Raw genomic sequence first — 24,384 nt, forward strand, 5'->3', positions numbered from 1 at the left:
TACATAATGTTATTTCTACTGTAAATGATAAAAGTCAGACATACAAAATACCTGATATTTAATACAATGGCACTAGATGGTTCTGAAAGAATGTTTTTAATAATGTATCCCGGAGGAAATGAGAGTAAAACCTTATCAATGCAATTATTAATTAGTATTAACTGATAGGAAACTATTATATTTTCTTTGTAATTAACACATCATTGACAAGTGAATTAGCAATTAACTAAATGCACATGTTAAACACATTTCATTAGAAACCATTTTATGTTATAAGTGAAAAAGCACTGTTCTCAACAATTTTAGAAATGGCTTTTTATTCTTTGGGTCTTGCAGAAAGTACTGAGTCTGGACTGAACATCAATATTTTTCTTTGGCACATACAGAGTACATATCTGATGAGTTTTTTGAAAAGTGGGGGAGTGGTAATTTGCTGAACTGATTTCTTGAAAAACACAACACAGCAAAATCAGTAGTTGTCTAGGTTGTCTTAAATAAGTAACTGTGCTAAAAGATGATTATTGTGCATACTAGAAAATTGCTTCAACCCTGATTAAATCATTTCCTATTAAGAAAATTCAATGCTTCAGAAAACTATCTAAGGACAAAAATATTTTCAAATGAGGAAGTCCTTCAAAGTTTAATCAGGAAACTACATTGTTTTGAAAATTATTTAACAAGTGCCTATATAATATTCAAAAATAACCTAATTTAATTTTGGCCATAAGAGTTCCTTAGGGCCTTAAAAAAATCATAAAAATAATGACTGTCAAGTCATTTAAAAGTTAGTCTGATGTCTTAAACATAAAATATACAAATAAGCAAACTAGATATACATATGATATATGTGCCAAAGTCCTCTAAACAAGTTTAGTATATATCTAAAATAAAATCTGAGTAGCAAATTTTCCTTTTGCAGAAATCAGTGAATATATGTCAGAGTTTATAAATGTATTTGTTAGTTATTTAGCAAAATCAAAGTCTCATTAGCCTTCCTTCCTCCCTTATTCCCTCTTTCCCTCTCTCCCTCCCTCCTTTTCTTCTCTTCCTTCTTTCCTTCCATTCCTTCCCTCTATTTTATAATATATATATTGGGGATCTTTGCTCATATAAGGATCCAGTGAACTTCTAACACATAATTACTCAGTGGCTCTATTCCATGTATATATACTTCACAAAAAATACTAATGAAATAGAGATTAAGTCACTGCCATTGGTTCCCCATCTCTGCATTGCTGAGAATGCCCCTTACAATGCACTTTTAATTGTATGAAACAGAATGTTCCCTTAGATATACAAACTTCCTTGTTTGAGTGTTATGATAAGCAAAATGCTTAACTACCAGAAACTTTTCAGAAACTAAAAGTACACTGTCAAACAGTTCATGTAAGAGCAGCAGAATCATCTCAGTGATTCAAGTTTCCGCTTCCTTTTGCTGGACAGAACTACATAAGCTGACATGGTCAAAATCTGAAAACAATTTTTAAGAAAGTGGAAATTAAAACTTACAGGGAAGTTTGGGAATGAGATAGTAACTTTTCAAAGGCTAACAACAAATTTTTTAAGAACAGATTGCACTGTGAGATATATGAGATAGAAAGACCATTTAACTGAAGAACCCCAGTTGTCATTAAAAAATAAAAATCACCAGTAATCTATAGGTTGAAGGCTTAAAAAAATTGGGGTGGAAGCTTCTTGGCATCTATCCCCAAAGCACAAAAATATTAATTTGAAAGGACATATGCACACCTATGGTCATTACAGCACTTAGTAAAATAGCCAAGATACGGAAACAACCCAAATGCCCAGGTATGGATGAAAGAATAAAGAAGTTGTAGTAGATACACACAATGGAAAACAGTGCAGCTGTGCAAAAGAAAATCATGCAACTTGCTGAAACACAGGTAGAACTACAGTATATAATTCTGAGTGAAGTAAGTCAGAAGAAAGGGATAGGCACAGAATGACCCCTATCATATATGGGACTTGAGATACACATCAAGGTAGCAACAGAGGGCCAAAAGCAACATAACAAAAGAACTGATCTGCAAAACTAAGTTTGGGGATGGGGGTTTAAAAAGGGAGAGACATTGGGGGTCTCAAGAGAGGGAAGCGGGAGGAAGGTGGGTACACTGGTGATGCGTGTGGTACTGGAATTATGTACATGAAAAAACCATCACTAACAGTATTGTAAATCACTGTATCTTAATCAATTAAAATGTTTTAAAAATTGGTATGGGGGGGATGGATTTCCAAACAGTGCTAGGGGGTTTGGGGGCCATCCCGATAACGATCAGCCCAGCTGTACCAGACAGAGGTTCAGTGCTCAGGCTGGTGATGTGGTGCTCAGTGTCCAGCAGTGACCAACACTTGGTGGCACCTGTGGGACCATCCAGTGCTGGGGAGAAAGCGCAGGACCTCCTCCTATGCTTAGAGTAATCTTACTGGCCTAGGCTTAAAGTCTTTTAAGACTGTATAAAGGTGAAAAGGAACAAAACAAGATGGGAGCTATCAACTGGGACCTGTATCTTTTCCCTCTATTATGATCTGTTACTGTAATTTCAGTCATAGGCTGGAACAGTCGCACTGGGGTTAAGATGCTGCCTTGGTGGGAGGACCCACTCGGGTTGAAAGCTGCGTACCGAAAGTAGACTATAGACCGAACATGAAGGCCACTCAATACCTCTATTGCAAACTACAACACCCAACAGGAGAGAGAACAAAAGGGAATGCCCTGTTGCAGAGGCAGGGTGGGGTGGTGGGGGATGGGGTGGGGGTGGTGGGAGGGATACTGGGAACATTGGTGGAGGAGAATGGGCACTGGTGGAGGGATGTAAACGAAATGCAAACATGAAAGTTCATAAGTTGGTAACTGTACCTCACGGTGATTCACTAATAAAAATTTTTTTAAAAAAGTGGTGGGAAGGTGTAATGGTGGTTGAGATTGGTGTTTGAATATTAAATGTAATAAAATATTGTGACCAACTATAAAAATAAAATGAAATTAAAAAAAAAAGATGTTGCCTTGCATATGGCTGGCCCTGTTCAAACCCCTGCACCACATGGGCTCCTAAGCACTCTGGACATGGCCCTAATCCCTCATCAGACTCCCCAAACAGAGGTTCTGTCAAGCATGAAAGATCTGTTAAGCTGAGTGAAACCATGTCATTTGTAACAGTGGAGAGATGAGATAAGTTTTAGTCTTTAGACACTTTCTAAGGTAAGGGCAATTTTAAGATACAATATCAATACCAGGACAGACAAGAACTGATGTCACCTTGAGATCTTCATTTATTTTGACCTTGATTTATTGTAGAAGAAGCATTGTTTTTAAGGAAAATGTCTTAGTGGCTGTCTAAAAATAAAAGTCATTTAAACTAGAAAAGAGAGAGGAAATACCATAGGAATATTATTTAGTGATTTATAATTGAACATTTAACCAAAAAACCTTGAATAAAATGTAATATTTTAGTACCTGCTATAGATCTAAATACATTTATGTTCACTACATGAAAGTGCCATTCTGTTATTGAGAAGTGATGAACTTAAATGCTAAACTGGAAAATCAAGCATAAAGACATTAAAAGTCAATAAAAACACAAAAGCCAAATGGACAAAGTAAGATGAAGGATAACTTGATGCATTAAAAAATTAATTATCAAATTAGTGTCTAGACCAGAGGTTATTGCAGTGGCTATGCTACTGGAATTATATGGAGAAGTTTTAAGAAATGATATGCTTGTGCTCTACCATCCATCTCCTGGGCAGGGCATGGGAACTGAGGGAGTAAGGAGAATCACTGGGAGGTGACTGGATCTGGCATTTACAAAGCTCCAGGTGACCTTGATGGAAAAAATTTAGCAAGACTAAGCTCAGAAGTACTTACGAATTGCTAATTCAGACAGGGTGATGATATTTGGCAAACATTTCAACCAGCAAGTAGGCAAAATGGGCTTTAAATTATATAAGAACTTCTACAGAAACTCAAATTGAACGTTTTTCCATTTGCACTTACGTATGTCTAGTACACTGAGGTTGAGAAATATGAGTGTAGATCATGAGAAGAAGAATGTGGTGCTGAAAGGCTTCAATGAGGGGCCTGGCAGCTTATATTATTTCTGTTGTTGCAGTTGCTTGCTTGTTTTTTTAACCAGGGACCTTGAGCATGAGTGGTACACACTCTCCCAATAAGCCACAGATAGCCCTGACCCCAGCTTTATTGAGTTTTAAAGAAAACATCATTCTGGTTAAATGCAGAAGACAAATGTTTTCCACGGGGAAAAAAGAAAAACTGCATATACTCAAAAGAGTGCAGAAAACTAAACTTGAGGCATGATCCATTGAAAAGTTGTTTAAAAAAGAGGATTGCTGCAAGGAAAATGCTGCACTATAGAGAGGATAAGATTCTCTCTTTGGGTTCCCTGTTTTCATTATGAAAAAATGTGAATACCAAGTCTAGGATTTTAGAAACGGCAATTTAATAAATCTATATTACTTTTGTTTACTCAAACTACACCACAAAAAATTAGTATATTATTACTGTCAATATACCCTAGACATCTAGAATACAATCTTGGCTATGAAAAATTTTTTACAATACTCATTCTTTAAAGAGGGTTCTAGGTTCCTTAGTACATCTTATTTGATCCACAGTAGAGAAACGTCAGGGCTACCGTTGCCTGGTGCTGATGACAGTATTTGTACAAAAGAAGCCCTTGTTCCACACATAATATGTACAGAATGCCAGGAAGGGAAAGAGAATTTCCAAGAAAATGATCAATGTTATTGAAGATTTATCCAACGTGATGATTACCTGAGTGAGTGATTCCGCGTGAGATCAGGTTGACGCTCTTGAAGAATTTCAAAGATATTGGGTTGGCGCAGAAATGCAACGATCTTGTCATTGTAAGCTGAAAAAAAATAAAGGACAATTTTTTAAAGCCTGCTCCTGGTTTCAAACAAAAAAACATGCATTAAAATTTGTTTTTATGATTAATATTCCCTATATTATACTTTGGTACTTAAATAATCAGTTTATAGCATGTTACATGAATATTGGACTAAATCTATTGACTGTGACATAAAGAATTTGTTAAATTCATTTGTTATATCATGTTATTAGGAAATTGCTTGTTTATATCTCTGAATAATTTCTACATATTGTTTGAGGCTACTGTCTAAGTCAAGCTCAAAAATAACTGTTAGAAATAGAAAATCATCTTCTGATCAAATATCAGACAAGAGATAAGAGGCAGAACAAGGGTCACCAAAATGCATGTTCCCAGTAGATACTACCAAAATACACAGGAGAAATCAAGTAATTTGTGGAAATAATGCCACAAATTATAAATGCCACAAATTAAATATAACTCTTTACCAAACCAACTATACCAACAATTAAATATAATCAGCATTATCAGATCAGTACCTGGTCTGTTAAAAGAAAACTCTGTATATTAGTAAAGGTGGCTAATGTCCTCGGAAATTAAAAAAGTTAATTTTAAGGGCTCTGTTAAACATCTCTTTTGTCAAGAAAACTAATTTGTTTAAGATGAGTTTTCTTGAATATATTAAGTAAAAATCAGAACTAAGATACATTTAAATTACAGTATTGAGCACCCAAATTATCAGACATTAAATATCCTAGTGGAGGGAATATGGTGGTGGTGGTAGTAGGGCAGGTACACCCAGTTTAATCCACACTGTACAGTGTACCACATGATCTACCAAGCATCCTCAGGGGTAGCCCAGGAGACCACAAAGCATTGTGCCCTGAAGGTCCACAAACACTGAAGGGGTGGCTGGGCAGTCCCTAGCACCACAGAGACGAGCAGCACTGCACTGCAGTTCAGATTAGCCAGATATCACCAGGAGTGGCCTCTAGAACTTCTAAGTACTGTTTGGAAGGTCTCTCCCCAAATATTTCAATTCAGTCAAAAGATTATTGTGTATATAATATCCTAATGTAAATTAAGATTGTAAAACATGTCTTTACTCACTCTGTCACTCTCATCCCGTTATTCATCGATTTGCTTGAGCAGGCATCAGTAATGTCTCCATTGTGAGAACTTGTTACTGTTTTTGGCATATCAAATACCGAATACGGCATGGGGAGCTTGCCACGCTCTCTGAGAGGGACAGAGGAACTGAACCTGGGTCGGTGGCTTTCAAAGCAAATGCCCTACCCACTGTGCTATCACTCCAGCCCAAATATGTCTTAATTTATATAATATGATTAAAAAATTAATATAATTCTCTTGGCATTTGAAAATACAGTCAATGAGTTTTGACATCCTAGACTGGAAAACCTTTGGAGGGAGTTTAGAGATAAAAGTTTTCTTTTTTTCTTTTCTTTTTTTTTGGGGGGGGTCACACTCGGCGATGCACAGGGATTAGTCTTGGCTGTGCATTCAGGAACCACTCCTGGCGGTGCTCAGGGGACCATATGGGATGCTGGGATTCGAACCCGGATCAGCTGCATGCAAGGCAAACGCCCTATAGGGTTTTTTTAAGTATCAATTTTATAATACTTTGAAATTTGATGTTCAGTATTCAGTATTACATTAGTAATATCATTAGAACATCCTGACCCCATATTTCTTCTTACTCAGTGATTATTATCTTTATGGGCATGGGCATTATATTCTACTGCATAGTAAAATCTTTTTCTTAAAAAGTCTAATAGTTTAGGACCAGAGAGATAGTATAAGGCATTTGCATTATACCCCGCAAACCATGGTTCAATCCTCCATACAGCAAATGGTCATCTGTGCCCTTCCAGGAGTGACCCGTGAGCACAGAGACAGAAAAAAAGTCATGGGGACACCTGAGTGTGGTGCAAATACCACCTCACACCACCACTAAAAACAACGACAACAAGAAAAACTCATGAAATTTAAAAGTAATAGACAAAATAGACACAGGTTATCAAAATTGAAGATGGTATAGGGAGATCACATGGCCCATCTGACTACTCCTAAAAAGGGCTGAAATTCCAGCTTTGAAAACCAATCTATTTAACCTCATCATGTTAACAATTCACATTTTTCTCTAGACCTCTTTGCTACTTTCCTTTACTACCTCTTCATAATTCTGATGACTCATGTTGATTTTTATTGGCTATAAATTGCAAAAACGTATTCTGAAGAATTTGCCATTGGTGTTCGCTTATTTTGTGTGCCTACTTCAGGCTCACAAATCACTGACTTAAAGTAGAGGTATATGCTAGATATATGTTTGTCCAAGTTCTTAATTTGTAATAATCACATAAGATGGTATTATTATTTTTTATATTAATTATTTAATATGACAGCTCTATTTATAAAATGGAAAGTGGCATAAAAAGTAATCCTATGGGTTTGCACAAGATATCACTCCTTTGAGACCCAATTTCTTAGAAATAAAAATGTCTCGATCTGGGGCAAAAGAAATAGGTTGTCGATAGGGAAGCATCAATATAAAATGCACGATACACACTGGCTAGAAAAGCAAAGCTAAAGGTTTCTGGAAATGGTGACATACCCACTGGAACCATGTCCTGATACTGTGGCCTGCTGACTGTATTGAATGTACTTGATGGCCTGGGAAGAACTGGTGGTCCTGCATGTCGAGAATCTTCTCCTACCTGCAAACACAAGCAGCATTTATATTCTGCGCCAAGCCCTAGAACATACAATGCTTTATGTCTATACCTTGAGTCAGCTTGTTCAAATGACTTGCTACTAGCATTGTCAGATATCAATCAGAATGGATACCAACGGAGAAACTGACACAGGATTCTCCAAGCTTGGCCTTAGTTGGAACAACCCTAACTTGAGAGGAGCTGGAGCAATGATTCTTTACCAAGTAGCACAATAAGTCCATAGGGGGACACTTGTTGGGTCTAAAGAAGCTAAATAGCAGACTTTTTCCATCAGGAATAACTGCAACCTCGACAGAACACACCAACGTGCAACAATACAATCAGTGAGAAGGCCTTGCTTGGCATCACAAAACATCTTGAGCAGTGTCAGGTATTCCTCCTTTAGACCAAGGTTGCTCAGGGAATTCCTCGTCTCAGCAGAGAGGTGGAACAGCAGCAATCTTCATGTGGGCTTTTGAGTTGGTGTATTATCTCCTTAGAAGCAATTTTACATGCCTATTAGAGCACCAGTACAACAGCTCTTTCTGGTTTGAACCTCCCACACCAGGAGCTAATTGCAACAGGTGTGGAGGAGCTAAATAGGGTTGTCCTAACCTGAATTATTTATTGTACTTATTACAGATTTAGAAATGCATGCATACAAGTAGAGAAGGAAAAAATATTCATTAATATTCCTATGGGCAAGTTTTAACATTGCCTTCATATTTCCCCTGTATACTGCATGTCTTCTTAGGACAACAGTAGAACATTAATGCATGGAAATAAAATTTAAAAAAAGGCAAAGTAACATATGAATAAATAAACTGGAAGTTTTAAAATAGAGCTTCTACTCCCCCTTCCATCCAAATCTTCACAATCATTTTGTCACATTGCATCAGCTAGGTGTTTGGTGTGGGCTTTTCTCAAGGCCCTGGCTCTGAAAATAGCGTCCCCACCCTCCCTCCACTGCTTGCTTATCCTTCAAGAATGCTCTCACTCATTCTTCCAAGCGTAGTTCAAACAGCCCCTCCTTGATGAAGTCTTCCCTTCCCTTAAGCTGACAACAAATGTGACGTTCTCTGAGCTCCATAGCACTTGCTGTCTATTTCTAAATCAGCTGCCATTATTAACAGTGTGTTAATGCACCTTTCAGTCCATTCTTACTCATTTCCATGTGGGCTAGTTTAAGACAGTCCCTTTTAAATAAGAACGCGGGGGGCGGGGGGTGGGGAGGATGTTATTATTTGTATCCCTCACACTAACCACCATGTGTCTGCACTGCAGGTGTTGGGTAAGTGCTAATTTGTTGTCTGGAAGAGATACCAAATTCCAATTACCTGGAATATTGGTTAAATGAGTATAAGAGTGTGGCTAGGAAGCCTCTTGCATGTAACCAGATGTTTTTCACCCTTTCCTTTTTGAGATACTTCTCTTGCATTATTGGCACTGAGGAATGAACTCAGCCACTTTGGGGGAGATTCTGCCATTAATAACACATTGGTTAGCAGGCATGAAACTAGCCATTTCAGTAAAGCAACATGCATGCTTTCCCTCCTATCAGCAGTATGACACATGCCATCACTTCCCAGAAGAGCGAGGTTTTTCTCCTGGATTCAACACCACACTTCTTCAAATCAGATGATCAGACAGGGGTGGGCAAACCCCAGTAAGTAGTTAACACCACAGGACGTGCATGTTCAGACAGCTATGGCAGGAAGCACACTTCCCTCCAAGGCTTAACTATGTTGGGCAGGGAGCCTCAGGCGAGGGCTAATCTCCGCATTGCAGCTCCATTTTCACCGATATAAATTCTTCCTTCACATTTTACTACGTACCTTGGGATCCATGTCCCATAAGCTATACTGGACCATGAAAATAATTCCAGTTCTGAGAGATAGAGAGAGAAGCTGAAAGAAAACCTAAGTCTAACTATCAATCTCATGCCTGTAGTTCTAACCAGACAAAACAGTCAGCTTCATATTGTGACGTGAAGATAAGGAACGCGGTTAGAGTGCACAGACACGCGATAAAGTCAGGCAGGGCCCTAACTGGCTGCGTAACACGTACAAGGTCCAAAGGTGAGAGGACTGATTTGCCTTTGAGATGAATGCTCTCAGTGTCATTTAATCCACTGGCAATGGTTTTATATGGCAAGGACGTAAAGATTTATTAGCTTCCCATAAAATAGAAATATTTGGGTGCATACTTCATCCTGCCATGGATTTATATATCACGTTATATGAGCTTCTCCTGTATACTCTTCTATGGCTGCATTTACAGCCAGAAGAACACGTGGTACACTTAGAACAAGTACGTAAATCATGAGAGGAAATTCCAAGAGTGTAATTTTGATCAACTGCATCCAGCTACTTATTGAATTCATCATTTTTTATGACAGAGCCTGCAAAAATATTTGAACTACAACATAACATGGAAAATATGATATGTCTATAGGTGTCTATGGGTGTAGAAAAGGTGTACAGGAAAAGAATCTGAATTCTACTAGGGGGATTTTTTTTTTTAAAGAACATTTATCAAGAGATGATATACATTCAAAGCACAAGCCCACACTCAGGAGGAAAACTTGACATTTCTTTGATTAAGCTACTAAAAAAGTAAAAGTTTAACAGTTCTTTATTCATTTTGAGAGCCCTCATGTGGATAACATGGGTCATTGCAAAATAATAAAGAAGAGAGAGGACCTTAGAGCTTTTAGTCATTATCAATTCATTTTCTTGTCTCCAGGCACTGAGAGGACCTAAATCAATGCTTAATCTTTTACTAAATAAAAATAAAATTAGTGGGTGTTTCATAGCACCAAAGTCTCAGCCCAAAGATTTTAACCCAGCAACACTTGTTTAATAAACTATATTTAATCTCACTTTTAGTCCACTGAAAGTTCAATTCAAACCTTCCATAAAGCAGCTTTTGAATGTGCAAAAGGACCCATCATAAATTTTCCCTGAAAAGTTACATAACACAATGAATTCTCTTCCATCATTTTCTAAACATAAACAATCCTTAATTTCTTCAGTTGTCCCGCCATGCCTGATTTTTAAAATGCATAATTTTGGTTCCAGAGAAGACTATTAACCCTCCAATACTTTTCAGCCACCACATGACACTATCTACATCAAAACAAAGAAACAAAAATGAAACAAAACAATACAATTCCACAGCTTCCGACATCCTATAGTGTCTGTCGGTGGTCATTCCCAAGGATACGAGACTCACCTCGCCTGCACTGTGACTGCGTTGCCTTGTCAGGTGTTGTCGGTGAACCAGGGCGCTGGTGGGTCGACTGCTCTGAAGTGGGAGGCGGGGATCAATAAAAGTGGTGGTGCGGGAGTTGTGATCGACAAAAAATGCCTAGGAAACAATCCATTCAATTACTGGTCAAAAGGGGCCAGGTTCATGTCTTAACTGACTTGTCACTTCACACAGTTTGGAGAAGGCACGCTTTTGAGTACTGAATGGTCTGAACTCCGTTTCCATGTATTTTTGGATTTAAAAATTTAATATATTTCCGAACAGAGCAAATTAAAGAAAGCCAGGCTTAGATTGGATCCAGGAGGAAGGGAGAAGAAAGGAACATTATTCGAGGTTTAGGAAATACTCAAAAAGACACAGTCATCAAGATGTACTCTTAAAAAGAACCCCTAAGTTTGTGTGTTTTTTTTAATTGGGCCACACCCATCTGTGCTCCAGGCTTACTCCTGGCTCTGGGTTCGGGGATAACTCTTGGTAGTGCTCAGGGGATGTGGCATGACAGGTAGGATTAAGGATTAAGGGATTAAGCCAGGGCTCGCCCTGAGCAAGACAAGCACCTTCCCCATAGTACTATCTTTGTGGCCCCAGAAAAAAAGCCTTATGGTGCTTAACTGGGGTTCTTCTAATTAAGGCCGTTGAAGCTCTTGCTGCTAACACATGATTTTCTTCATTCTTTTTATCACCTGAAACTTCAGACCCCACTGAGTTCCCTCTTTTTCTTCTTTAACATCTAAGGCCCCAAGCGCCCGTATTTTGTCATTGCGGAGTCTCCTATGTACCCATCCCTTATGTCAGGGCTTTCTCTTGAGAATATTAGCAGTTTGTCAGTTGTTGCTCATCTCTATAATCTTAGTTTGTCTGACTTTTCGGATATTCTTACTAAAGACTTTGATCACACCAATGGGCTAATCCAAGGCCCCTATCGGCTACCCAATATCTATTCGGAAAGATTCTTTGATCTGTTCTCCAAGGCCTTTAAACTCCTTCCAACTTGTTTTTCCAGTTTAGTCATCTATTACATAGCCACACCAAATTCTGTTATACACAATGACTTTGAATTATATACTTAGATTCTGAGTTTTCTTATAAAATAATTTCTTCCATACCCATAATAAATGTTTTACCCCATAATGTGATCAGAAAGGCAGAAATGAAGATTACCACATTTACTCTAAAATCCATGGTGCAATGAAATCATGAATGAGCATAAGTCATTATTGCCTCAGTGAGAACTGCAATATAAGACAACTTTTTTTTGTTTATTAATGCAAATGTTCTATAAAATTGCTATTTATCTTTATCATGAGGAACCCAAATGGTAAAATTTTCAAAGTAAAATTCACTCAAGATAATAATGAAGCCCATTATTTCAAGCACGATTTGAAAATATGTTTTCAAATGATCAGATAAAATTAATTAGGCCATCAAAGATAAAAGGGAATATTAGGAGAGCCAGGAGACCCAATTCCTGTAAATCATAAGTTAAACTACTTAACTTACATAATTTAAGCTAAACAGCCTCAAAAGATAACTGATTTCTCAAACAGAGGTCACTTAACAACTTATCCGAAAGACTAGGAGTGACTACATCTAGACAAGTGCCAAAGCGCAGAAAATTACCTTCCTATTATGAGACAAAATACTTCTGCACACAACCAGGAAAGAGAAAAATAATTTATAGATAACAATTGGAAAAATATTGTCTACAAAGAAATAGCATTCAGTAGTAGATACACTAAAAAAATAAGCATAGAACTGGATGAAATGAAAATTCTAGCCAATCCTTTTCCTCAAAATCTACTTTCCAAAACATAAAGACTGGATTAAATGGTAATTTATAGGAAGTATGTCATGAGTCTCACATCCCTGGGTAATGATTTATTTTCCCTAACCAATCAACTGGAAGAGATTTCTCATTAAGCCTTATAAAAATATATCAATGACAAACCTCATGCAGGCTGTATTGATAGGCCTTGGTCCCAATGCCACATGGCCTCCAATTTGGGCCTGGAACACAATGTATATTATTTCTGCCACTATTCAAAGTAATATCAGTGATTCAACATTACAAATGAACATTTTAGGATGGTATTATAATCAACCCCACATCCTCTTTATGCAAATTAATGCTGTTTTATTACTAAATAATATATTCTCATATTGTTAAAGCAAATGTACAAAGAATACTAAAACAAAATGTCTCTGGACTCTAGCTAGTTTCTTAGGAATGTTTGGAAGGGATGGGTGGCCACTTACAGATAACAATGATGCACTTGTAATTATAAGTACAAATGGGTGTGTATATCTGGGTCAGTTGTGATTTACATGCAGTGTCACAGTATAATAGGCTGTGTAAAATCCATTCTCAAAGGAATTATACTGTAAATGCCTTGAGGTAGGAGTCTTCTTTTCCACTCTGGTCTCCCCAGTTGCTTTTAAGGCTCTATCTATGAGGAATAGGGTGCAAAGTAAAGAAGAAATTCTCCCGAATTCTAATATGTACACTTCTAACATAAAAGTTGTCTTATGTTGCAGTTCTCATTGGGGTTCTCACTAACCCCAATACAGATAATTCAGTATGAAAAGGTCAAGAATTAAAAATCACAATCTTTTACATAGAACTACTTAAAGACTGGGAAGATATTTGAGGTAGTGGTAGAAGTAATGATTTGTTCTTAGTCTGAGGTAAAAGTGATACAAGAATAAAAGCTATCAAATCAAAAGCAGTATGGAAGATTTTTATTTCTATATGTATTTGTGGAGTTAGAGGTCACACCCAGGGCCTCACACAAAGGCTTTACCATTGAGCTAACTTCTGGCCCTCAGAGAGAAGAATTTCGAAGATCTTCTGCAAGACATGAATAGCCTACCAAGTTAAAAGCACTGAGAAATGTTTGGGAGGTAATGGAGTGGTGTAGTGCCTGGGATCTAGGAAAAGACAAGCCTGGTTCTGAGCACTGGCTCTGCCGTTTACTAGCAACGTAACTAGCAAACTCTTTCACTTTTAAAAACTACTTGTTTTCTACAAAATGGGGGTAATCAAATCAAAGGAAGGTTTAATGACGTAGTTCACTGAAATTTTTGAATACAGTGCCTATGAGACAAAATACTTCTGTACACAACCAGGAAATAGAGAAAAATAATTTATAGGTAACAAGTGGAAAAATATTGACCTTTTTTTTAGTCAAGATATTGACTAGATGTGTTTCCATTATTATTACTAATGTAACAGTTTTGACTTTAAGATTTTCCTAAGGATCACATGGTTCTTCTTCTACAGTCCATAACAAAGGCTCCAAAATGTGAGAATCAGTGAAAGTGCACTTACAAGGAAAGTTCTGACTAGTGAGATAGCATAAAGTGCTCCATTAATGTTGCAAAGGCTCTTATAAGGAGCTTATCACAAGGTCAAACTCACATTCTATCCTTTGCCCTTTAAATACGGACAGGATAATGGGAGCCCCAGCATCTGTGTGGAACACTGAAGATGAAGGATGGCAGAGCCACAAGAAAGGCTGGCAGCCAGGGGTCTCACAACGTGAGGAGCCACCTCAGGAGCCTTACCTCACCTACCTCTGAACTTTCTTGCGTGAGAAGACCTGTATATTAAAGGCATGGATCACTGTCACAACACACCCACCCCAATCCTAGCTGATACACTGTAGTCTCAGCGCTGTAGGAAAAATATGCTCTCTCTAAAACTACAGGTATAAGAGGAACACATACAGCAGCATCACAGGGATGAGCCTTCATCATCTGAAACACAACAGATCATTTCTGCTCACCAGCCATGCAGTGGGGTGGCAGTTTATAACATCAGTGAAAAGTATTTGGGAACCTAGAAGCTGGGCTCCAACCCACCTTTCAGACTCTTCAATCCAACAAATAGTGGCTCTTTCCCACTCTCTCTTCCTTTCATTCCCCCCACTTTCCGATTCTGCTTTCTACCTCCTTTTTTTTGTTTTGTTTTGTTTGTTCTTCTTACTCCCCTCAAACCTCATGTAGTACTTGACTCATAAAAAGCACTTAAGTATTTATTGAACTAGGCTGGCAACAACAGCCACTCAGAGTCTCAGTCCTCATCACTCTTATAACCCTCCTAAGTCTGCTCCAAGTGTGCCCAGGGCGCGGGGGAGCCAACTGGAAGCCTGGCTGTGGGTGGGGAATAGGTGCTAGCTGTGTCCCAGAAGGAGTTCATTTTGGAGTCAAACAGAAAGTGTGTATTGTTTACACAGGCTTTTTAACTCTGCCAACTACTTGGGTGAAAAGGTCTTGATGAAGGCCTCTCTCGAGATCACTGCGCTAGAACATGAACGGAATTGGGCACTAAGAAAGCAATTCTCAGCAGACTTCACGGCACTGCTTAGCCCACTGTGTCACTGCAGACATATTTCCTTGCTCCTTTACTTTATTCACGGCAAGGGGAATATAGGTCGCAGTCAAGCTGCGAAAATTTTGTTCTATGGAGAGGAAAGCATAGAAAAATTGCTGTGCAAATTTTAGACCTGCCACTTCTATTTATGATGGGGAAATAAATTATGTCAGCAAAGTGGATCCCTTTCCCACAGGACAGCCTAACTAGTTCAAACCAGTAATGACAGTGACCTAGTACTTTTTTTTTTTTTTCCTCCAATTTGGGTCACTTTTTATGTCACCAATCTTGAATAGCCTGCCTTTATTTATGCAAATATTCAATATGAATAAATAAATGCTGTCTGCATAAAGATGATATGTGGGATGCAGACTATGAGGGGAAATAAATACGTGTGTCCAAAAATGGTTGGTTTCTCAGATTAGCGACAAACAGAAAATTTTACACAACATAGATCCCTACTGTTGAGCTTCATTAGGGAAATTCACTCAGGCCTCTCAGTGCTGTTGAGATGAACAACAGAGTCAAAAACTGAAAGAAATGCAAATACACAAACTCAAATCTCATTTTCCAAACTTCTACCCTTTCACTGCTGCAGGGCATGGTCACACTCAGGAAATACAGGCTGGATGGAGCCAACTGGTATTTTGCTGCAGCCAAACAAAATATGCTTCTCTCTTTACACAATTCTTTTTTTTAAAAGCTTCTATTATTTTAGGAAAAGAAAAAAACCAACAGTATTTGTGAAGAAATGCCAACCTCAGGCTCAACAAGTCTAAGTTAACAGAAGTTTAAAATTGTTTCCAGTTAACATTCTGCCAAACCAGGAGTACGTATTTAAAAACCATGTAAACAAAAGAAAACAAAAAGTATTTGTAACTACACGATGGAGGGAAAACAAGGTTCCATGTTTTTCTCTAAAGAGCAAGGCAATAAAAGATCAATAGTAAGTAAGATTAAAGCACTGGACAGTGATTCTGCTTGTTTATTTTCACAACTTTACTCAAACCTTAGAAGTGCTCCAAAAATTTACCTATAACTGGGGCTGTAACCATAGTACAGCAAGTAGGGCACTTGCCTTGCATGCAGCCAACCTGAATTCAGTTCCCACCCTCCACTCCCCGCTGCATCTCAGATTGTCCCGGAGTCTGCTGGGAATAGTTCCTGTGTACAGAGCCAGGAGTAACGAGGAGCACTGCCAGATGTGGCTCAAAAGCCACAAAAAATAAAGTGATTTATAATTAACTTCAATTTTTATAAATTCTCTTTCCCCCAATATAATCTCTTCTTAGCATCTGGCTCCTTCCTACTATTTCTACAATTATAAGGAATCAATATTCCATTAGTTTTTCTATACTATATCCCAGGACTGAAGCGATAGTACAGGGGGTAGGGCATTTGCCTTGCACATGGCCAACCCGGGTTCAATTCATGTATTCCTCTCGGAGAGCCCGGAAAGCTACCGAGAGTATCCCACCCGCATGGCAGAGCCTGGAAAGCTACCCGTGGCATGTTTGTTATGACAAAAACAGTAACAACAAGTCTCACAGTGGAGACGTTACTGGTGCCTGCTTGAGCAAATCTATGAACAACGGGACGACAATGCTACAGTGCATATAATATCCCAGACAGAACTCTTTTACCAATGTTAGAGATAATGGCTGGAGGGGGGAGGGGGTGGTGAAATTATAATTGTCATGCTAACATTTTTCTACCAATTGGTTCATTTGAAGATGTGAGAGGTCCCACATATTTTGTGACACCTGTATTGGTAAAAAAAAAAAAAGCTAAAGAAGATTATATTGCTAAAGGAGAGAAATAAGAATTTTGTGGTAGTGAAATTTGAGGCACTTAAAAACAAGAGTTGTAGGAATAACTGGTTAGTTAAAAGTTGTAGACTAAATACCATATCCCCTATACTTCAGACATAAATGTTAGCTAAAGAATGTATTTTATATGTTGGAATAGTGGCATTTCAGCATTAGAAGTATATTAGAGAACCCCTTCATAAACTGGGGAGAATGACCTGTACTTGTTCATAGAGCTGATCATGAACATTGAAAGAATTTTGTGAGCAGCCTGAAATTAGCTCAGAAAATTTGAAATGGCATAGGTTACAAATAATTCCTTACCCCCACCTCCCATGGAGAACACATCACTATAAAAGATTAAAAATGGGACTATCCAAAGAAATACATTTTAGGTACAGTAAAAGGGAAGTTTTGCCATGAAACTTTAAAATAGTACATGTGTCTAAAGTCATCAATTTTATCATCACATGACACTAAATGTAAAAGCCAATGGGTATTTTTTTCCCCTCTTCAGTACTCCATGAGGCTAGTATTTCACTCAGAAAGAAATCTGTAACACCAACCTCTGCTCTACTCTCTTTCTCATTCAGAAAGGTACCGGGCCTGAGATTCTTTACCTTTGCTTTCTACGTGGGTTATTTATTTTTCAATCTACTACCTTTTCAGCCCTTAAAAATCAACAAGGAATCCTCCAGAGTTTAACTCCATCTCTACCTGGATTGATGTGCAATTTGAGGTGATTAAGCTTGATAAGCACCTCCAGGAGGCATTAGTAATTCCAAGGCAATTAAAGAAATGTGACATAAAAGTAACAAATGCCTTGGTCAAATTACAGAACCTCAAAGTGCAGAACTTACCCTGCTGTGAGACATTTTGAGATTCACCCAAAACTTCCAAATGACATTTGACTCGATGAAATAAATCTGACACAGTTAATTGTGGCCACCTGTTTCATGTGGGATTGAACCCAGGGTTGATGTCACCAAGGGAAAAATTGTACCATTCTATTGGCTCTTAGAGTTCAAAAAAAATAGTCCTCAAGTTACAGCCTCTGTTACCTTTCATTATACAAATACTTGTTATTTAAAAAAGAAATCTATCCACATATCCATAACTTTTACTTGTCATGATCATCTAATTTGGGTTTGGGGGATATTTTAATGTAAAAGCCCCCAACGTAAAATTCACAGAGTCCTATAGTTTTGGAGCTTGTAAATAGAAATGAATGTCAACTTAACTGGGAGATATTGTAGCACATTGCTCTTGTGAAGAAAAATAAGCTATCACCCCATAGTAATTGGATAGGATGAGTTACTATTTCTAACTTTAGGAGAAACTGAGATTCACTGGAACAGATAAGTAGCAATAAATCCAGGAACCATGACTTTACTCTCCAGCATAATTTTATCAAACCTGTCAAGTTAACAATGGAAGAGAAGAAAGGAGAGAGGAGAGAGAGGGAAAACAGAAAAGAAACAAAGAAAAATGCTCCTAAGTTAAATAATATTTAGGTTTATTTATTAAAGTCTACTTGACTTCTAGATATACCATTGACATAAGCATATGATGATGGTCAAGCCCAGCTAAGAAGCAGGTACCCTTTAAACAAGCATCATTTTAATACTACTGGTGCATATTTCTTACATAAATATAAATGTTTGTACTAACACTGTAATCCAGATCCCCCAAAATCTTTAATTTTCACACTCTAATAGTGTACAAAGGTTTAAAAATGATTACAATAAAAACAATCAGAATTTTTTTTTTTGAATTGGACTCCTATCCTCTATGCTTCATTTCAAAATGTGGTAAGACTAAATGTGTTCTGGAAATTAGCTGAAAAACCTAGGTTGCAGACCCAACACATAGATTTTGATCAGTCTCATAAAGACAATCCTGCATAAAATTAAACTTGGCTTAATTACCAGTCTCAACATTACAGAATCAGAATAATTAAGAAAATCAAATAATGAAACAAAATACTGATTAAAACACACAGTGGGATTCTGTAGAGACCTTTCCAATGTAATTCAAAGCAGAATGAAAAGTATCAAATACTTGATGTCAAATCCAGTTTGAAACCATATCGTCTAGCCTTCAAAACTAAAAACTAAAAGGTCTGTAGTATCTAGGAGCTCAATCCATAAAGGAATTCTTCTGATCTAGCCTACAATTTAAAAAATAACTTTTTAAAGACATATTTTGTAATATAAAATTTCCCTATTAAAAGTATACAATTTATTTCAGGAAATACACAGTTTGTGAAACATGACAATTTAATTTTGGAACATTTCTCCCCCAAGGAGTGCCTTGTAGTCACTCCTCATCCCACCTCCAACCCAAGGAAATTACGAATCCATCTCTTATACATCTCTTTAGATTTGTTTACTGTAACAATGTCATATAAATGGAATTATATCACATGTGATCTTTTGTGACTAGCTGCTTTCACTTAGAAAATATTTTCTACATATCCAATAATTCATTCTTTTCTATTTTCAAGATACATCCACTAAAACAATGAGAACAACAATAATAACAATAATAAAACCCAAAATATATTCCACTATATGGCTGTATCAGTTATTTATCAGTTTATAGACATTTGGGTTGTTTCCATCTTTGGATATTATAAGTAACATTACTATAAATATTTGTGTACAATTTTTTTGGTAGAAGTATATTTACTGATAATAAAAAATATTTTTCACACCTACCTCATTTAGTCACACAACTGGTCCATAGTTTAAGAAGCTGGGAGTGGGGAGGTGGAGAGGGTGGGGAGTGGTAAATGATCTTGTCTATTCTAGAAAAGTTATTATTGGCTTTGGATAGAGCACTGTAGCACTGTCACCCTGTTGTTCATTGATTTTCTTGAGCAGGCATCAGTAACGTCTCCATTGTGAGGCTTGTTGTTACTGTTTTTGGCATATCGAATACGCCATGGGTAGCTTGCCACACAGTGCTGTGTGGGCGGGATACTCTCGGTAGCTTCCCGGGCTCTCCGAGAGGGATGGAGGAATCGAACCCAGGTTGGCTACGTGCAAAGCAAATGCCCTACCTGCTGCGCTATTGCTCCAGTCTATGTGTGTGTGTGTGTGTGTGTGTGTGTGTGTGTGTGTGTGTGTAATAATTCTAGAGATACAAATATCACCTAAGAGTTTTCCTGTATATTTAAATTTTCTGAGCCTTAGTATCTCCCTCTATAGTAAAAACTCTGTATCATGATGTAAGACTCTATGATATTTAAAGTTTCGATGCTTCTAATGGTTTGTGCTCTGCTATTTGATGTAATCAAGACATAATACATGACTCAGCCTTGAAGAATAACAGTAATCCCAGTGTATGACTTGTAACTTTCTTTGGGATAATAAAATATCTCTCAATTCCAAAGATGCCCCCAAGAGGAGTAGTAAGAGTCACACTCCTAGAATTTTTATCTTATATTCCTCAATGAGCTTCATCTTTAAACTTTAGTAAAATGTGGATGATAATAATGATGATAGCAATATTCACCCTTACAAATTTCCAGGAGTAATGAATAAAATCATACACAGAAAAGTAGGTACAATGGAGCCTGGCAACTGACAATGAAAGTATCATCATTATAATCATTACAATTATCATTATCCTCATCACCATCATCATATTACTGAGCAAGGCCTGATATTATGTTCTTACTCTTTAATTAGTAGTTAATTTATAAAGAATATTTTCTTTTATGTAAATCAAGGATAGTTTCACTCCTTGAATTATCTCAAAGGGCACATCAGATCTAAAATCTTGTGAAATATCCCCATTTTAAACCCTGGGCCTTAAGTTATTAGGAAAACAGTCTTTTCAAAACTGAAGACATCTAAAGTGCAGCTCAAGCATAATCACTACCTTGTTCAAACATGTAATGCAAAAAGTTTCAAGACAACAATGCATTAAGAGAGGTCAAAGGGGCAGCCAAGAGCTACTTCTGGTGAGAACACAGGAGGAGGAGGGGATAGGAGTGGGGAGCGACCTATCAGATTCTTTGTTTGCCCCCAAACAGAAATCACTACAGGAAACAGGTTTCATTCATCAGACTTGTTTTGAGAAAGGCATTCAAAAGTGGTAGTGAAGGAAGAAGGGGGTCATTAAAATAGAAAATTTTAGACTTTCAAGAAACAAATTCATTGTCTTCTAGGAGGAGAGATTAACAATCATACAATGAGACAGATGGGAACAGATGTCATAAAACACTGTCACTGTCATCCGATTTGTTTGAGCGGGCACCAGTAACGTCTCTCATTGAGAGACTTATTGTTACTGTTTTTGGTATATCCAATATGCACGGGTAGCTTGCCAGGCTCTGCCCTGAGGGCTCGATACTCTCCGTAGCTTGCCGGGCTCTCCGAGAGGGGCGGAGGAATCGAACTCGGGTTGGCCGCATGAAAGGCAAATGCCCAACCGCTGTGCTATCGCTCTTACAAATAAAATTGTGTGGGGATTCAAGAAAAATACACCTAGAAAGATAAAGTTTACTCATCAAATATGTTCATTAAAATGGTGAGAAACTCTACCACAGGCTCCTACAGCACACTTTACTACTATTGTAGCCACTAGAAAATCCCTTTATCCCAATTACTATGAAAGGTTAAAAAATAAAAATAAGAGCACAGGTCTAGAGTTGGGCTGCTTTGATTAAAGTTCAATTCTAGTACTTCTTAATTGTGAGATTCTGGTCACCTGATCATGCTGTGACTCAGTTTCCTCTTCTACAAGCATGTACAGAAGTATGGACAACTATCTACAAGACCTGTATAGACTGTGCATGAATGGAACCATTATTAAGTGATTAAAAGAGTGTCTAGCACAGTCCCTGTTACATGACAAATGCTATATTAACTTTTCTCATTGGCAACACAGGGCACATATATAGTAAGCATTCAGCACTGCGGTGAATGACTAAATAGAAATTCAAAAGGAAGATGGTGCTTTTGAGAATAGATGGAGCCAAATTTTGTAAGCCCAAAGAGCTAAGCTTGAAAACATATTTCTTAAGAATCATTTCCTTTCCTGAAGTTGAGGATTTGGACATGTCATTCTGAGCAATCAGTCATCACTGTGGGAAAAATAACTTTGTAATATTTAATGGCTTTTGATGGCATGTTACTTAGAACAAAACACTAATACTATTCCCTTTAAATGTTCTGGAATGAAACAATTCAATAAAAAAAAACTGGGGTTAAAATTTCACCATAAGCCTATTAATGAGTGGCAGCGAACCTATGACCTTCCTGGAGGATGGGAGCTGTGGTTTCAGAGTGCAGGTGAGGGACGCACAGTCAAACAGAAACACCATGAGCCTCTCCCAAACACTCCTTTAAATTCTTTCAGATGACCAAAAGGTAGGTCACGGGGGAATCGGGACAGAAACACCTGCTTCAGTTAAGGTGTTTGGCTTAGCTGAAAATCTTACTAAAATCCTGATTCAAGGAGAGAATTTAGGTCAAAATCTTTAGCTCCACCTGCTAATCCAGTTAGTTGGCAAGGCAGGGGGCCCTTGGGGGGGCTCTCCCACGGCAGAGCAGCATGCGAATCCAAGGTCACCAGCCAGCTGTGACATCAGCGCTACCTACCCCTCCTCAGGGTTCCTCTCCAAGCCTACACACAAGGCCACCCCACTCCGTCCTGGGGAATAAGAGCTATGCTCCTGCTGTTTAGCCATCAAAACTTAGCAAAACCAAGGGGGAGGGAGAAACTTGGTTTCTTCAGATACACTGTGAGTCTTACTAGGTGGTATCCCAAAGATAATTAAAATACTTCTCAAGGTTCAGGGGTTATTAATATGAAGCTCTCCCTCTAAAGCAGGCCTGGCGAATGATGGCAGGCAGTACTCCCTGCCTCCACGTGTGGATGATATGATCTCCGTTACCTTTCCTTAAGGGCACAATGGCTGAGAACTGAGCTTCCACACAAAGCACAAGGACACGCAACATTATCTCAACTTGAATTTTCCCTGGACCTATGCTTTTTCTAAAGCCCTTGGCACCTTATGACACCAGATGAAACTTCTGTCAGAACTGAAAGCAAAGCTGAATTCTGGACAGGCCATTGCTTTTTTCATACCCAGGCATAATGCTGTCAGTACTTGCTGCTGTGCTCAGTCGGACAATCTATGAATGTCCTTCCATTCAGCAGAATGTTGACAAACATCAGCCTATCGAACCAAACTCGGCCACTGACCATTCTCTCCCGGGAGGAGAAAGCACAAAAAACATACCCAAAGTCCCTTGCTTCCAGTTTCCCACGGTTCTGAAAAGGTGTGCCCCTCTGCCCCCCGCCCCCACTCCGATACACTGTCATTTCACGTGTGGGGCAGGGACACAATCAGAAACACACTCTTTCCTCTTTTAAACCTCATGCTTGACAGTTTTCATCTTTTACTGGGCTGCGAACTCAAGTTTTATTTTAAAAGCCCTGAAGTGGTGCTGGAGCAATCAATCCTAGAGCAGGCAGGGTACTTAGCTTGCAGGCAGCCAACCTGCACTTGGAATGATCTCCACAGCCCCCCACACCTCAGCACTGCCAGGAGTGATCCCTGAGTGCAAAGCCAGGAGTAAATTGGGGGTGACTCCCCCAAACAACAAAAAAAACACACAAAGTTTTGCAGAGATCAAGCCAATAGTTTCTGTGAGAGTTTAAGGGCTCCTCCCAGGTAATAAAATCCATATTTTGGGTAACAATTTGGTTGACCCTTAGCTGCTAGGTTCTCAGGTTAAGAGTGCTAGAAGCTAGATTCAGGATGACTCAATTTACTGCTGCTGGAGGGCACTTTGGGGGAGGTGGCGTTTGGAATGTGAATTCTTGACACATTCTACAGGCCTTGGTTGCTCTTCCCCCAGGTGGCTTCCAGCTCACTTCTTTCCTTCTGTTCCCTTCTGGCCCTATTTTCCACGTAAAACAGACCCTCACACCAGTCTTTCTCTAAACCCCTTTCCTGATCTCTTTCAAGTTGTGGCATAGATCACAGAGGGCATGCCAGGTATTTCTCTGTCTACTGCTCCTCCCTTGCCACAGGGCATTGCTATAAAGAATATAGTAATTGGCTTCTCTGTTTTGCATAAGTATTCAATAAATATTTGTTGACCAAATGAGCCAGCCATCACTAAATCATTTATATATGTCCTTTTAATTTCCCCCACCCCCCTTCCAGTCTTTTTCATAATCAGGGGAACAGATTTGTTACTTGACCTCAGACATGACACCTTGGTTAAGAACATGGGGAAATGGCTGACACTTTTCTGTGAAGCAGTAGTTTCAAAAGAGAAAATGCTTGG

The 24,384-nt window shown here is 38.3% G+C and overlaps 1 protein-coding gene across 6 annotated transcripts in view; it reads right to left on the reverse strand.

Annotated features, from left to right (window-relative positions):
* The window catches only part of HECW2 (HECT, C2 and WW domain containing E3 ubiquitin protein ligase 2), a 396,920-nt gene that overhangs the window by 68,819 nt on the left and 303,717 nt on the right, over nucleotides 1-24,384 (reverse strand). For all 6 annotated transcript variants that reach the window (XM_055120479.1, XM_055120478.1, XM_055120481.1 and 3 more), the window contains 3 exons: nucleotides 10,856-10,990; nucleotides 7,522-7,624; nucleotides 4,814-4,910 (listed from right to left, as the gene is read on the reverse strand). In XM_055120479.1, the coding sequence (XP_054976454.1) occupies nucleotides 4,814-4,910; nucleotides 7,522-7,624; nucleotides 10,856-10,990 (335 nt within the window). The remainder of the gene's footprint in view (nucleotides 1-4,813; nucleotides 4,911-7,521; nucleotides 7,625-10,855; nucleotides 10,991-24,384) is intronic.

The sequence above is a fragment of the Sorex araneus genome, chromosome X (genome assembly GCF_027595985.1).
Source record: "Sorex araneus isolate mSorAra2 chromosome X, mSorAra2.pri, whole genome shotgun sequence".
NCBI classification, from domain to species: Eukaryota; Metazoa; Chordata; class Mammalia; order Eulipotyphla; family Soricidae; genus Sorex; species Sorex araneus.